We start from the raw sequence: 16,236 nt of genomic DNA on the forward strand, positions 1-16,236 counted from the left end.
CTGTCCCTCTCGCACACTTACCTTAACATGTCGGTGTTCTCAGCGTCGGGATTCTCAACTTTCAGTCTTCTCCGTTGTCGATCTTCTGGTGTCGGTGTTCTTGTTGTCGGCATTGTGGACTTTCGGCGTTTTCAGGTAGACCCATATATATATATATATATATATATATATATATATATATATATATATTTTTATGTATATATATGTATGTATATATATATATATATATATATATATATAAATATATATATCAAATTTGTTACATATATATCAAATTCATTATGTAACACCATCTAATAATGGTAAGCTAAAGTAGTAATTCTAAACATTATCACTTAATCCTGGTTTAAATATAATCCCTAACATTATTATCCATTTCTTTTGAAGTTTATCCATCCTATCATGTTGTTGTAGCTGAGAAAAACTTACTGCTGAAATCCTATCAGTTCCTAGAAAAGTAAATGCGGCAGTAGTTTGTGCTGGTAAATATTTGTATAGTGCTTTTATGTCACTATGTTGAACCGCAGTTCTATCCTTCCACTCTCTAGACAGTTTGCTCCGCATAGAAAGCACCACAAGAGCCTATCGCCATATAAAAAACTCAACTTGTTCAACAAGTAACAAGTGATTTAATAGCATATATTTTACTTGTATTGATTGTAGTAAAATGTTTAGTATGACAGCTATATTTGCAATATGTGCAGTTACCATACAAAAAGCACCCATGCAGTGTATAGCCAATAAATGTCAGTGTGAAGGTAACCTGTGATGTTTTCTTACACCATGTAAAATGTTCTCCAAGACTTTTGCCATTGATATATAAAATGATAATTGTGTTCAACATGACTAAAAAAAATCACCATTAATCAACCAATGCTGTCATATCACCGATTTAAATAGAGCATTTGTACAGTAAGTAACTGAAATCCTTGTAATGTTACAGTAATTTTTTGCATAGCTTATAATAAATCTTTATAGGATAATTCATATATAGATTGATTAATATCAAAAATAATTCTATCACATCTACTGGATAAAAATGGTTAGATAAATTGTTCACTTCAACGTCATATTCACATTCACAGATTACATCACTGGTATTATACTTCAAAGGTTTTGTTTTGTTCTATTGCCATGAATATTTTTTCTAGGTGGCACAGTGTTCTGGTTGCCCAGTTCTTATATTGGCAAGATGGAAAGGATGTTAAGAGAAAGGATTTAACAACTTATGTATGATGCTGGTAAAAAGGGCCAGCATAATGCGTTGTATACACATAATTGCATTTACTAGGGTCATCTTTTTCTTATTTATGTAGTGGACAGTATTAATGTAGAGCAGAAGGAAGATCCTTTGAAGGATGTTTTAGAAAGTAAGCAACTATCATGGCAATTACAAACTAATGTCACAGATGAATTTGGTCTAAATTAAACTACCTTTATTGCTAGTGAGTTAAAGTTGAAGTCATTGTCTTTTTAATTGATTGTTTTTTAATTAATTGTTTTATATAAAGGTTTATTTATTTATTTATTTATGTATTTATGCATTTATTTATTTATGCAATAACTTAGCATCTTAGTATGTTAATGTAATGTAGGATACAAAGGTTTTAGTTTATACATTAGTTAGTGTTAAAAAAACAATTTTTACAGTCATAGGAATTGTATCTCTTTAAATATGTAAAGTGGGAGATGTGAAAAGCATTATATAACAAGAAAGGAAATGATGTTGGGTTGTTTCGGAAGAAGTTCCAGTATATTACTTCCAGGGATGAAAACACATAATTGGTGATTTATTTTTTGTGTGTAATATTTATTTTGTTGTTTTGCGTACTTTACAGTAAAGTGATTGGTTGCAGCGGACTTGATATTGTACATTTTTCTTGGTCAGTTTGAAGTTTGAGTCATTTGTTCTTTTTCCTTCTCTTCTCTTCTGCTCCTTTTCTTTATACACTCTCTCTTTTATCATTTTCTGTTGTGGTCTGATTCATGTCTACTTCTGGTTTGATTTCCATGCCCACTCTGTTCCCAAATGCTTCTGCCAAACTAAACAAAGATATCGCCTTAGTCTTCTTTTCTTCATACTTCAGAACTTTCACTATGTTTGGATCTGACGATTCAATAAATATTTATGTAGTCCCACATTTGCAGACCTGTACGTATAGTCTATTTCAAGGTCCATAATCCATTCCTCATCAGAATGAGGGATATGTAATCTCGCTGCACAATAGTTTTATTTATTATTTGATAAGTGTGAAGCATTTTTCTTGTTTTCTTATCCATCTGATTCAGTGCTGTTTGCGGCCAGTCAATTACATCAAAGCTATTCATCAGAACTGGAATATCAAGCCAATTTATAGCTTAAACTTTGTTCCTAGATGCCACGGCAGATTTAAGGTTAGCTTTAGTCTTACAAAGTATTCCCTACTAAGATTTGATGGATTGCATCTGTTTTATTGATCTCCATTTATCTATTCCTAAATATTTATACACATCCTACCATTCAAGATCCTTTATATCACATTCTTGTCTGAGGTTTATATTTTCTTGGCGCTACAGTTTTCCTGCAAGTTGCTTTTGCATATTTATCAAGCCCAAATGCATTTATTATAACATCTGAAAAAATTGAAACCATTTGTTAGTTGTCCTTTCTGATACTCTTCCAATGTGCTATAAAATTTTAAATCATCCATAAAAAGTAGATGAGATGTCTTTGAACAATGTAGGTTTCTGGAAGTTAAGCTGTAACCCTCAAACTAGTCTATTAAAAAAAATATCTTAATGGATTAAGTGCAAGGCAGCACAACTTTGGTGACAAAGAATCACCCTAAAATATCCTCTTTTGAATTTTTATCCCCTGGACAGTATTTGCTCTTTATAATGACTTATCAGTAAAGTGGTTTGCCATTGTTTTGTAGTCCCTGCAGTGTAATTGATCAATGTTGGGTATATTTTATCCTTTTGAAACCATTCCATTATTCATGAGTGTAGGATACTGTTAAATGCTTTTTTGAAATATATCCATACCTCACATAAGACCCTACTCCTTTTGATAGCTTTTCATTATGGTTTTGTTTAACATTAGATGAGCCTTTGCTCCACATTTTTCTCTAAGGTAATCCCCAAGTCACTAACATTATATGTTATATGTGGTGCAGCAGATTTTCCAGGCATTAATCAGCTGAAGCTCATCCGAAACAACAGTTAACTGTAGGGTAATCCCACACATGTCATAACAGGATGGGGCAGCTCCAGCATCCACTGTCTGGTCCTTCTGGATTCTACACCTAAGAGAGGAGAACAGCATGCTTATGATAGGGGTACTTGATAGATAGAAGAACCATCTAAAGGCGAGGGTTTGCGTACATCATTGGCTTGCTCCAGACATCAGGAATGTTGGTTCATGTAGAGTCTCTGATAAAAGCTGCAGCTGCCTTAATGCCATCTGCTGTCTGCATCAAATGTGGCAGAATTTCTCTGAGGCTGTGCCATTTCAAGGGTATATATAGGGCATTGTGCATCTGTGTTTATATCACGAATATGCTAGACTTTCAACAGTGATACACACCCAATGCTGAGTGTGCTGTTTTTTCTTTTTACTTGTCGTCACAGCCTTTTGTAAAAGAAAAGCACATGCTCCATTTAATTTTAGTTGCAATACCTCTCACATTCCTTGAAGGAAGATGTAAATATCTCATCTAACCATTACCATGCTGTGTACTTATGAATCTTTCATGTGGGGCATTGCTCCTTCCACTAGGTTTGCTGTCTGAAAAAAGAAAAAGCACAAAGAAAGGACTACTTAGCTAGTAAACAAATTACTTTGTGAAATACAAAAAACAACAACTAAACAAACACATTGAAACTCTAACCCTTAAGGGTCCTTATTAGATCAATGAAAACACTAAAGATCGAATGGCTTACAAATCAAAAATGCTGTTCTTCGGAATTGCTATTGTGAGATCACGGTACAATGAAGATCGGAAAATTTGCCCTTTCCTCACTGTAGTGTGATCTCGGAGTTGGTATATATAATTAGTGGGTGGTGTGGGGGGTGCAGCTCCCCACAATACCTCTTTTGAAGGACGGCATTTTCAATTACTAAGCAGTTTGATCTTTAGCATTTTCATTGATCTAATAAGTACCCACCCTTAACCGTGTACTTACTATTTGAGCAGGAATAAATAGAAAATAGTCTTCTTGTTAGCAAACAGCACAGCAACAGGGAAAAAGAAAGAGAAGAATGCCAACTGAATGCTTGTGCAAACCCTATGTGGAGTAAGGTAACATAGAAATTAGAGAAATTAGTGATTCCTAAAAAAAAAAAAAAAAGGGAAAGCATTTAACATTGCTCGAGACAAAGGCATTATAATTAAAAGTCTAGATTTGTTAACATCAAAATTAACACTTTTCTGTGTTACCATTGTATCCTTCTTAAATATTCATAGGTGGTTACTGGGCTATTGACCCGAACGTCTTTATAAACCTAGCTTTGTGTACCCAATATAATACTAGAGAAACCCAATATAAAGGATCTTGCCAAAACTTGAGATCTTAGTTAGCAAGGACTGCCCATATCTAGGAGTGTCATAGTTGAAATCCCCGGCAGGAATTTATGGTTTTCCATGCAGTCATCCAGGCTATGCTTAAACAGGGTCTTAGAGGGGCTCTGTTTGATGTGAACTGGTAGCCTATTCCAGAGGAGTGAAACCTTTGAGAGACATTTCTGTCTCTTCAGCAGGTCCTAGTTATGTCGCAGGCCAGGTTAAGGTCTCTGGAGTGGGTGACTCTTGTCCCATTTTACTTGCGGATGTGCAACATTTCCATTAGGTTTGGATCCGAGATTGTTTTTTAGGCCAGGCACAAGTCTCCTCTAAGTAGTTTGTATGCTACTAAGTACAGTAACAGTGACTTCAGTCTGTTAGTGTATGACATGCTGGATACCCTGAATTTTCTTGGTTAGAAATCTCTGAGATCTCTCAAGTTACTGCAAGTGCCCAGTAAGGCACATAGCAAAGGGAGCATTGTACTCAATTACTGGCCTGATGAGGGTTGAGTACAGAGAAGTTATGACCTATTTCGCTCTTGAGGCCATGCCTTTATAATGAGGTGTGTGATTTAGAATGCTTTCCTTAGCACAGTGGACACATGGTGGTCAGAGTTTAGGCTACAGTCAGCTTCCATTCCCAAGTAACTCACTACTGAGTTGTTACTTAGGATATTATTATTTATATGATAGTCTGCATGGATATCAGTTTTACAGAAGGGGATGATAATGCGTTTTTTAGCATTCAGTTTGAGTCCATGGCTTTGGCACCAATCAGTGGTTTGTGTAAGTCCCTCTTGAAGTATATTGACATCATTTGGGGATTCATTGATTGCACCTAATTTGCAGCAGTCAGCAAACTTAATCAGCCACAGCCTGATACAGGCAGCCTGTACCTGCCTGGTACACATTTTCAGAGAACTCAGTCATGTCTCTCTTCATATAGTCCAGTGAGGTACGTCTCAAGTCATTCACACCAACAGGAACTATGATGGAGTCATAACAGTACTTGTTGTTGAGATATTTGAGTGCATGTGTGATCTGCTGGATCCTGGCACCCGATAGACAGCTGACCGTAACCTTCTCCTTGTCCAACCTGGTGAGTGGGACATCTGTGTGTTTCACAATTGAGTCACCTATAACTAAGAAATTTGTTTTAGATCTGGTTTGCCTTAGGGGCTTATTTGGTAAAACATTGATGCTTGTGTTTTTATGTGTACTGAGTGCTGTAGGTGCTGCATTAGGTGTAGCATGTGTATGTTTGGAAGGTGTCTGGTGTTTAGGTAGAGTTTTGGTGAGTACCTCCATGTATGATGGTTTATGTGCTGAGTGCATGGTTTGCATAGGAGGTGTAGTATGTGAGCTGACAACCTATGAGGTGTTTACTGTTCTGTGCATGAGAGAACAAGGATTCCAGATTCTTAGTGTAGCTGCATCTCTCAGAAATTGTACTTGGGTGATTTAGGAGTAGAGGGTTGTCAGTGTACACGGGGCTTTTGCTACACTGCCACAGGATACCCATGTCAATCAGGCTGGTAGGAGAAATGGAGGGAAACTGACCATTCATAATGCTAGGTTAAATCCTGTTTTCGCAGTGAGGAGAGGAAATGGAAGGATGTGGTATAACTGGGTGCTATAAGTGGGGTCTGTACTAATGGGGTGCTCTATAAAGGGCCTATACTAGTGGAGGTTCTCTAAATGGTATGCAACTATTATAGATTTGGTGGTTTTGGGACTGTTTAAGGGGCAAAAGTGCAGCTGAGGTGCTCTCTGAGCACCTAAGTGCAATTTAAGGACTTCTCAGCTAGATAACAGGCAGCTATTAAGGGGAAATGTATTTACTAACGTTTTTATGTTTATAACCTCCGATGGTTGCCTCCACTGCATGGTAGTGCACGATGGTGCATGGTGGTGCGCTACACATAAACAGATGAATACAGCAGAGCAGTGGCTGCTTGCCTAATTCTGTGGAGCTGTGTTAAAACAAGGGTAAACCTGCGCAGACGCTGGGCTTAAGTAGCAACAGTGAGCACACTGAAATAAACCATTTAACCATATAAAAGCTCAAAATTGAGCCCTGTGTCAGCAGTTTTCAATCAGATGAGTCCTAACTGTAGTCTGCTGCCACAAGGGTGCAGGGCGGCCTGGTCCAACAAAAGATAGCCTGGTTCACATCAAAATTTGACAGAGCCAGATTTAGCAGATCCAAATCTAGTCTATGTTACAGCAGACAAAAAAGTACAACAAATCAGCAAGAACAGTTTTAAAAAATCAGCAATATAGCAAAAATACAGTTTAAAAGTACAAAATACAGTATAAAATTGTTCTTGTGTTTAGCAGAATGCAGCAGATTCCTTGGATTGCACAGAAGAAGATAGCTGACTGGCTGGTTGCCTGACTCTGTGGAGCTGTGTTAAAACAGTAGTCCAAGAAAGAGAATGCATTTCCACTACTGGTAACACTGAAGCCAGACATGTTAGTTTAAACACTTTTCTGCCAGTTGCCTCTGCCTACATGGGAGAAGCAGCATTTTTGTCTCTGAAATGTTTACACGTCTGGGATGGAAGGGTCTAAGGTCAAGGACAGCATGGAACTGTCCTCCACTCTCTCCAAAGAGACACATCTGTAGATTAATGCTAAAGATGGATAAACCTGCTGACTCTGCCGGCTCCCTTTATTAATCTCATGTGTTACTGTTCCAGCTTGAGAAGTTATTTTGTGTCTTTTCTCCACTGATTGATTGACAGGAGACTGGTCATGGTTTTATTCATCCCTTCTCTTGTCTCACATCTCCAGTTCTGTCCCCAAAATGCCTTCATTTTTTTCATGCATTAAATTATCCAAAAAAGAATGTGCCTCCTCTGAGCTGTCAAAAACAAAATGTTGGTTGTCTCCATGCATATGCAGAGGTACATGGAACTGCAGCTGACACCTAATCATATATTTTGCACCCATCTCATAACTGTGATGATTGTTTTCCATTTAATAAACAGAGTGTTAGTTTAACAGCAGCACCAGCTATAATAAAAGCTTGTCCAGGCTCTCTACCTTTCCTTAATGTAAGTTCCCTGTCATTAAAATCAAGAAATCTAATAATTAGGTGGTGCGGCTAAGGCTCCATGGTGTTCTTGTTGCAACTTGATGGACCCTTTCCAGGATGGGAAGCTGGTAAGCTGGAGTGTCATTTTAATCTCCAGCCACAAAATCTCAACAAGGTCCCTGCCTTCCTTACCCCTCTGGCAGGTCTAAGAAATACAAATTATTCTGGCAACTTCAGTTTTCTAGATTATCCAGCTTTATATATCACTTTTTTGGGGGATTTTGGACAGAGGTCTGTGATCTGTGGTGAGTGTGAGTTGATGATTTGCTTTTACATATGGAGCACCTTATTCCTCATGACCAGTGTCTGAGAGTTCTTTTAATATGACTTCATGATTATGATTGGCTGTCTGTATCATGGCAGTGTCTTTCAGTACTGCTTGCACCTTGGATGTAAGCTGCTACAGTGACCCAGCCACTTAATCTAATGTACCCATGGAGTTGTGCAGAGATGTTACCATGTTCTCTGTTGGGCAGCACCCCTGCCAGAATTAAATATGTCTAGTAATAGATGGAGGATTTAACACTTGTAAAGGGAATCACTGCACATTAACTAAATGATCCAACTTCCAATCAGTTAGACAGAGATATAAATTCTTCAAGGAATTAATATCAGTCAGGAAAATCTTCACTTTTTTATCCTTAAGGTAGCCAAGCAGCTTAGAAGTATATCTTGTTCACTAATGCTCCTGTATGTACTCAACTTTTATGCCCAGAGTAGTGGACAAAGCAAAAAATAGTCATGAAAAGACCCCAAATTATGGACACTTTTTAAATACTGTTACTATTAGCATAGAACTTCTAAAACAATTTTAAATTTTAGAGGGATGGAGCAAATCTTTGTGAAGGAGTTGGGGTGATCCTCCAAAATCTGGATACTTGAGAGGTATACCTCACAAACAACTAATGCAAGCGCATCCTTGAGAGGTCATATCATCCACCATCAGCTGGGAGGTTATAAACTTAATGACCCACCTATTACTCTCTCTTTCTTTGTGGCTCACATGGTAGCATCTGAGGCATTGCACTATGGTCTTGTGTTGTATCACCCCACCTCCATAGCAGCTCAGTCAGGTCTGCCACTCTTTTCTCCTTTTTAGGCTATGTTCTCATCACAGCAACATCCCCAGCCTCCACCAGTGATTGTTGCAGTGAGTGTCCACATAACCCCCCTCCATTCCTGGGATGACCATGCCCATCCCTTTCTGCCAACCCCTCATACCCCTTGAGACGCTAATCATACCAAGGTCAGTGGATTGTCATCAGGGCTTTGTCCATCTACACCACAGAATTGGCTGACATTTTGGAATTTTTTGCATCATGCCTGATGGACACTGTATAGTAAAAATAATTTTCTGGTTGTTTCACAGTCTTTTTCCAGTGCTGAATGCCAGAGAGAAGGTGGACTTAAAATAAACAAAAATGTTTAGTTCCACATCTGGGAAGTCCCGAGGCCTGGCTGAGTCTGTTACCTGGGGAACAGTCATGATGGAGGAAATGATCTTGAAGAAAACACAGACAAAATATCCTCAGAATCAAATGTGCAGCTTCAACAAGGCATGATAGAGCTTAAAAAACACAGTCATCTGATTATACTGAGAGCACTAACAAGGAGATGTAAAAATGGAATCAGCAGTTCCCTGGTACTTCTGCCAGGTGCAGGAGGTGGATATCAGTGGTAGAAGACATGAAAGACTTAACAGAAGCTTGTCATCAGATTAATTCAGAGGACACGGGGAGAGAAGAAACCTTTGATTTTATGGGATACCTGAACAAACTGAGTGAAGGGAGCAGATTGTTCAGGCTATATGGCAACAAACTTTGATATTATTAAGGTAAGCTTGATGATAAGATAATATGAAATACAGCTGTGGAAGAGGGATGGAGTTTTCCCTTGTCATATCATAGTTTACCATGAGAGCTCACTGCTGTCTCCTGTCCTAGTATAGGTGATTTGCTTTCTCCTTGGAAGTGGAATTTTACTATGCTGTATATAGTCAGGAAATTACTCCTTAAACATGAAACTGTATGAACCTATGCAGAATCATGCAGCAAAATGATTCATTTTAAAACATCTTTGAGACTGCTACTGGAAACTTAAATAAGTTTAGTACTCAAATTCCAATAGATAACTGGAACAGTGAGAGGGAAGCTTAACAACAGGCACAACAATCGCTATAAAATTATGTTATATTGAACCTATCATCATGGAAATGAAGAAGAGCTGAAAAGCATGTTGGTGAAGCTGAAGGCAGAAAGCTCAAAAGCTGGCTTGTTGCCTAACTTACAAAAAAATGTAAATGTATGCCATTTAACCTATCAGTTATTTGCAAATAGAAGGAGAAGTGGAAAAAATGACAGACTTTATTTTCTATACTCAATGATCTCTGCAAATGGTAATTATAGCCATGAAATTAAGGGTCTATATTATATATTCAAAGTTTCAAAACTTCGAATCCCATATGTTCGACAACATATGATCGAAGTTTGAAACTTCAAATATATAATAAAACATAACAAAAAAAATAAAACTTACCTTAACGTTCCAAGCAGGGGAGAAAGCCCCCCTGCACCCGCCACACCCCCCTACTTAAATATACCAACTCTGAGATCACACTTCAGTGCAGAAAAGGGAAATTCTCCCATTCTGCACTGTACGGCGCTGTTACATTTAACCTTCGAACTTTTCAAAGTTCGATCATATGGTGTCGACCATATGACATTCAAACTTTGAAAAGTTCGTTCATGTAATAGGAACCCGAAATTAAAAGATACTTGCTTTTTGAAAGGAAAGCTATGTCAAATGCTGATAAAATTTTAAAAAGAAAAGACATCACATTGTTAATAAATGTCTTGATTCCTGGGTTTCGTGTTTTCTAAAGTTCCTAAGTTCACTGGTGGCATATTTCATTGTGATCTTGAGGTACAGGATGGAAATTTCTTACAACTTTTCATTTTCCTTATTTTGTTGTACAGTTTGTTATTAATGGGGTTCTACCAGTGAGGGTTATTCCTGATTTACCACTATACTGAGGGCGGATGGCTATAGACTTTTCTATGACGCTGTTTTGGTGCTGGTAAAAGAAATCGAGTTGAATGCAGCAGCCCTCTCAGCTGTGACCATTTGAGGAGTGGCCTTGGACATCTAGTGCAGGTCTTCTATAAGCTAAAGTAGGTTTAACATAGAGAAGTCCCTAACAACAGACTAAATTGCTGCTGGGCTTCTACTTATAGGTCTGACAGAGACCCTGAGAAGTGAGAAGCTGCAGAGATTTTTACTTTCCAGTGTAGGGGTAGCTATGAAAAGAAATGTGCCATGTTGTACCTAACACAACACCTGATAGATGTCTGAAGTAATAGGCTTACATGGGATGTAAAGATGTTATATATATATAGATATATACACACACACACACACACACACACACACACACACACACACACACACACACACACACACACACACACACACACACACACACACACACACACACACACACACACACACACACACACACACACACACACATTATTTAGGTTCAGGAATTTAGACAATTCCCAATTGCGTCACAGACTAAACATTTCTAAAGGTTGTTCAATGCCATTAACTTTATTGGAATTAGAGATAAGAAGATAAACATATCCAATGTACTTTTAGAATTGATGAAAAAGTCATAGTTACAGACTTATAAAATTGGTGTTAATTTTATTGAAAAAATAAACCAGTTCTGAGCAATGTTATTGGCTGATGCTCTTGTTATATGGATGTTTTTATCAGTTGCGTTACTGTGATCTTATTTTATGTTCTAGGTACACACTGAACGTGCTTTCAGATCTTGGGGCCGGAGAGAAGGCAAATGATGATGTTATTATTTCTTGGGTAAACCAGACCCTTGCAGAAGCAAACAAGAGTGTCTCTATCACTAGCTTTAAGGTAAATGGTCAGTATAAAATGGTCCTAGTAGAAAATCATAAAATATACAGTGAAATGAAAGTGACACAGACTTTGTGCCTTAGTTCACTTGTGCTTGATTGAGTTATGTAAATTTCTTATTCAACTATACAAAAATGAAATGGTTAATACAACCAAATTTTATTAGCAGCTTTGACACTAGAATTGCCAAGCAGGGAGAGTAGAAGTGACTGACTGATGCCCTTTCACCCATCCTAGGGTGGGGGGGGTAGCTTGCCCCTGCTGTGCCTACTGGTTAACTGGGGGTACTCCAGGACACAGCCATGGGAGACATGGGGGGGGGCAAATGCCACATAACCCAGGGGGTGGTCCAGTAACAGGTGACCTTCCTTCCTTATGAGTTACTGTAGGATAGTGATATTGCTGGAGTGAAGGCTAGGGTTGATATGCATAATTTCCAGGTGATATTACTGAGTCGCACATACAGACTACTTCTGAACTTGGTTTGTCTACTAAAACCAAAAAATAAAAAAAGCATATACAGATTGCAGAAATGTTAAAGGGACATCTTGAACCAGAACAAATGGCATCAGTAGAAAACTGTTGTTTCAGTTAATTTAATCAGAAAGCATATTAGTTTGTGACACTGTGTCCTGCAGAGGTAGATCAAAGTGCAGTGACAACTGGGAATATAGCAAAGACTTGCAAGAAACACTATATGAAACATGTACTGATGGTATTTGCAGTGAAACTCTAAACTTTCAAACCCACATTGAAAGAGTTAATCCAAAATAAATTACCTAGTTTTCCAGGCTCAGACACTATCCCACTTCCTCTTACTGCCAGCTAGAGCAACCACTGGTAAGGGCATCCTATCTGCCTGATGAGAATATGGTTTACCTGCATTTTGACAAAGACACATGCAAAACTCTACAAGCCTTCAAACCATTTCTAATATAATTTGATGCTTCAAACACCTCATCAAGAGCACTGCTGTCTATCTCCCAAAAGGGCCAAATGGCTATCTTTGAAACAAAGAGTTGACCTTTTTTTTGCCACACTAATATTTAAACTCCAACAGGACACCCCTTCTCCACTAATCACCAGACTACTTGCACATGCTCCTTGATAGAACCTCTGAAGCCAGTCCATTTCATGGCCAGAACTCCACCCACCAAAACTAAACTTCACTGCAGATATGACGGCATTTCTGTACCTGCTCCCAAAGTATGGCAAGCATTTCCCTCCCTCAAGTCTGACAGACCTTCCTAGCTACACCAGCTTTAGACCACTTTACAAAGACTTCCTATGGAGACAAAGCATCTACAAGTGCAGGAACGTATGTCATACCACATGAATTTTATAATAGCATGTCATCAGGGATAAATTAATACAATTATCTCAACAATCCAATCCACACCACAGAAAATCATCATTCAAAAAAAGATCTCTTTCTCTGCATCTCTACCACTGCCCTTTCATATCCTGCAGATGTATGTACACAGTTTAACTGCAATGTAGTCTTAGAGTGTATTTATTCTTAATTGTATAGCACTGTAGCCATCTCAAGTCATAATCAGGTAACCCATTCATATTATTACCGTATCCTTCTGCTTTTCTTCATATTTTGTAAATGCAGTATACTCTTTCTATTTGTTAACTGTTGTATTGTGCAACCTAGACTGTGCCTACAGTTGGTTATGTCAGTGCTCTACTCCAGCAAACAACAAACAAACAAATAAATACATAAATAAACAAATAAATACATTTGTAATGTAGGATGTTGTCCAAATTAAATGTAATGTTTCCAAGAGCTTTTAAGGTTTTCCTGAATATGGAAATTGCAGACAGAGGTACTAACAGCTGAGATGGCATGAGGCATCTTTTAACACAATACATGAAGTTAATGTTTAAACAGTAAAACAAATATTAAAGAAATATAGCCCAAAATACACATTTTTAAGAAGTCAAAAAACATAACGGTGGGAAACAGGACACACAAAAAGAATATGTCACAGCAAACAGTTCCATGTTAAGAGTAACAATACTAAGAATAGAAGTATCCGCAGAAATGTTGAATGATAAAAGAAAGGAAGCATTTATAATGGATTTATGGTTGAACTGCACCATCAAAGTGAGATAGTTTTTGAACCCATTGCATCAGCAATGATCAATTCTGTAAAGTAAGCAATGCATGTTGTCTGTTTTAACAATATTTCAAACAAAATGCAAGTTTGCAGGAAGCAAGACCTCTACACCCCCCATGTCTAAATACCCTAAGAGATTGAAAAATTTGGGAGGAAGGAGAAACTTCCTTATGTCCAGAGTTCAGCGACTTTGTAACATCAATAGCTAATCTTTGACTAAAGACTGGAATCAAACAGAAGTGATTATTCCTGTTTACAGTACAGTTGGTGTAATCTTACCCATAACCTCTATTAACAACCAAGCTATATTTGTAGGAGACAACAAAAAAGTAGATTTGAAGAGTGATATAGGGGCTGCAGTATCTATTATTTGGCATGAACTGCTTCACTCTTTGTGTTCACGTAAAGAATTAGGAGTCACTGCAGTGAAGCTTAAAACTAATACTGGAGACAATTTGCTGGTTTGGGGGTCAAAACATGTCAGTACTGTAGTAGGACATTTGCCATCAGCCATTGTGGAAGGAGACAAGCCTGAGCTGTGTTGGAAGATTCAGAGCAAATCAAATTATTAAGGTAGAGTGTCAAGTGAACCTGTCTCTTGAAGAACTGTTTGAAATGCATGCTGAAATGTTTTGATCTATGCACACTGTACAGTATTAACATTGTGATTTGTAGAATAGTCTCTGAGCTACATTATAAAATGTGGCCACACTTTAAGTCGGGAATCAGTCAGCAAAATGCACCTAGTGAATGCACATGATATCTATGTGTGTTCTTTGCAAGTACACTATAGTAGGAAAAAAAAGGCACTCTGGACTTCACCTTCTGGATTGTTGTGTGTCTTTCCCTCATTTTTCATGGACAGTTTAGTTTGCAAACAACCTTTTTTTTTGAGCTGCTCCTATTTACCCTGTCATTCATCTTCCTTGGTTCCTGTAGGCTTCCTTTTAGTGTCATAGTTGCTGTGGCAACACATAATACCTTCTGCACCAGTGTAATGACTTATTTCTGTGTTCTATAGTGTCATGTGCAGTCCTGATCCAGTGTTCAGCCTGAGTTGTTTAGTACTCAACCTAATACTAATCACACAGTAAGGACACGCTTTATATTACCATTATGACCTTGTTCTTTCAAAAGAAATAGGATCAGGAACAACATGTGTGTGCGTGTTGTGTGTGCGTGTGTGTGTGTGCGTGTGTGTGCATGTGGGCACGTGTGTGCGTGTGTGTGCGTGTGAGTGCGTGTGTGCGTGTGTGTGTGTGTGTGTGTGTGTGTGTGTGTGTGTGTGTAAGGGGGAAGTACATCCCTTCTCCATATTTTAGATTAAGATGGCTTTTCACTTTACATTCCATTGTAATGTACCCATTTACTCACTTGGGACTGAACCATTTTATACTAGTAAATGTTACATTTTTGGTGTTATGCCTGGCAGCAAGACCAGCCTTAGGCCAATTGGACTGATTGGGCACAATAGTGATCCACACCTATAAGACCCCACATTGCCAGAACTGTAGCTAAAACAAACAAACAAGCAAAAATCTTCACTTTCAAGACCTCAAAAAATGCTCTTTAGTTAACACTTCAGCAAGTTGCTTGCTACAAATGTTGGAAGCATCTTGCTACAATCAGTCTACCAAACTCTCAGCACTTCAGCCATGACAAATGCAAATTGAGCTTTTGTTAAAAATACTGGCATTTCATCAACAAATGTAGGTATTTTAACAAATGCTAGTGTTATGATCCATAATTCTCAACTGTTCAGAATTTTCCAGAGATTTTTGGCTCCTATTTTTGGTTCTCTTCCTCATATAATCAGTGGTTTTGTGGCAAGTCATTGAGGATTAAAATCACAAAATGATGACGGACATTTTAGTTTCAGGCATCATATCCTTCAGAAAATGCATGCAAGGGGAAAAATTTGCTGTTCTAGCAACTTTCTACATTTTGTAAGAGCAATAGTTAAATCTGTCTCTGATTTTGGGCTCTTGTCTTCCTGTTATTGTTGCCTTTGTCCAGAATTCTTATGCAAAGTGGTTGAGAAGTCTGCACAAGTAACACCTGCCAATCACGATCTCTGACAGCTTCAGGATCATGGAGGAAGATAAGGTCTTCTCTTGAAAACCAAAGGAAAATAAACATTACAGTCAACAATGTCAGACTTTAGATTTTCATACCTCTTATTGCTCAGAAAATGCATGTTGATGCAAAACCTGTTATTCTATTAAATTTTTAAGTGAATTAGAGTAGTAATTAAAAAATGTTCCCAGTTTTGTACATTTACTCTCCATTATTTTTACATTTCTTGAAAATTCTTGAGAAAAGAAGGTGATAGGTATGGTTGCGGTTTGGGGGGCCCCCCAAACAGAAGTGTAGCTAATGCATGCCCATGGTGCAAAGTATTAGGGTGAGATCAGCACATGTGGATTGGTCAGCAGTCAGTACAGATACTTCGAAATGACATTATTGCTTGAAGTAAGTGGTATAAGTTGCAGCAAGCCACAACTCAAGTGTTACAAATGTAGCAAGTGGCTGTC

The 16,236-nt window shown here is 38.0% G+C and overlaps 1 protein-coding gene across 3 annotated transcripts in view; it reads left to right on the forward strand.

The window, feature by feature from the left end:
- PLS1 (plastin 1) overlaps positions 1-16,236 on the forward strand; it is an 824,936-nt gene that overhangs the window by 789,038 nt on the left and 19,662 nt on the right. For all 3 annotated transcript variants that reach the window (XM_044071020.1, XM_044071019.1, XM_044071021.1), the window contains one exon: positions 11,453-11,576. In XM_044071020.1, coding sequence (XP_043926955.1) covers positions 11,453-11,576 — 124 coding nt within the window. The remainder of the gene's footprint in view (positions 1-11,452; positions 11,577-16,236) is intronic.

This window comes from Protopterus annectens, chromosome 5.part0, assembly GCF_019279795.1.
Source record: "Protopterus annectens isolate FY-2018-M chromosome 5.part0, PAN1.0, whole genome shotgun sequence".
Classification (NCBI taxonomy): Eukaryota; Metazoa; Chordata; order Ceratodontiformes; family Protopteridae; genus Protopterus; species Protopterus annectens.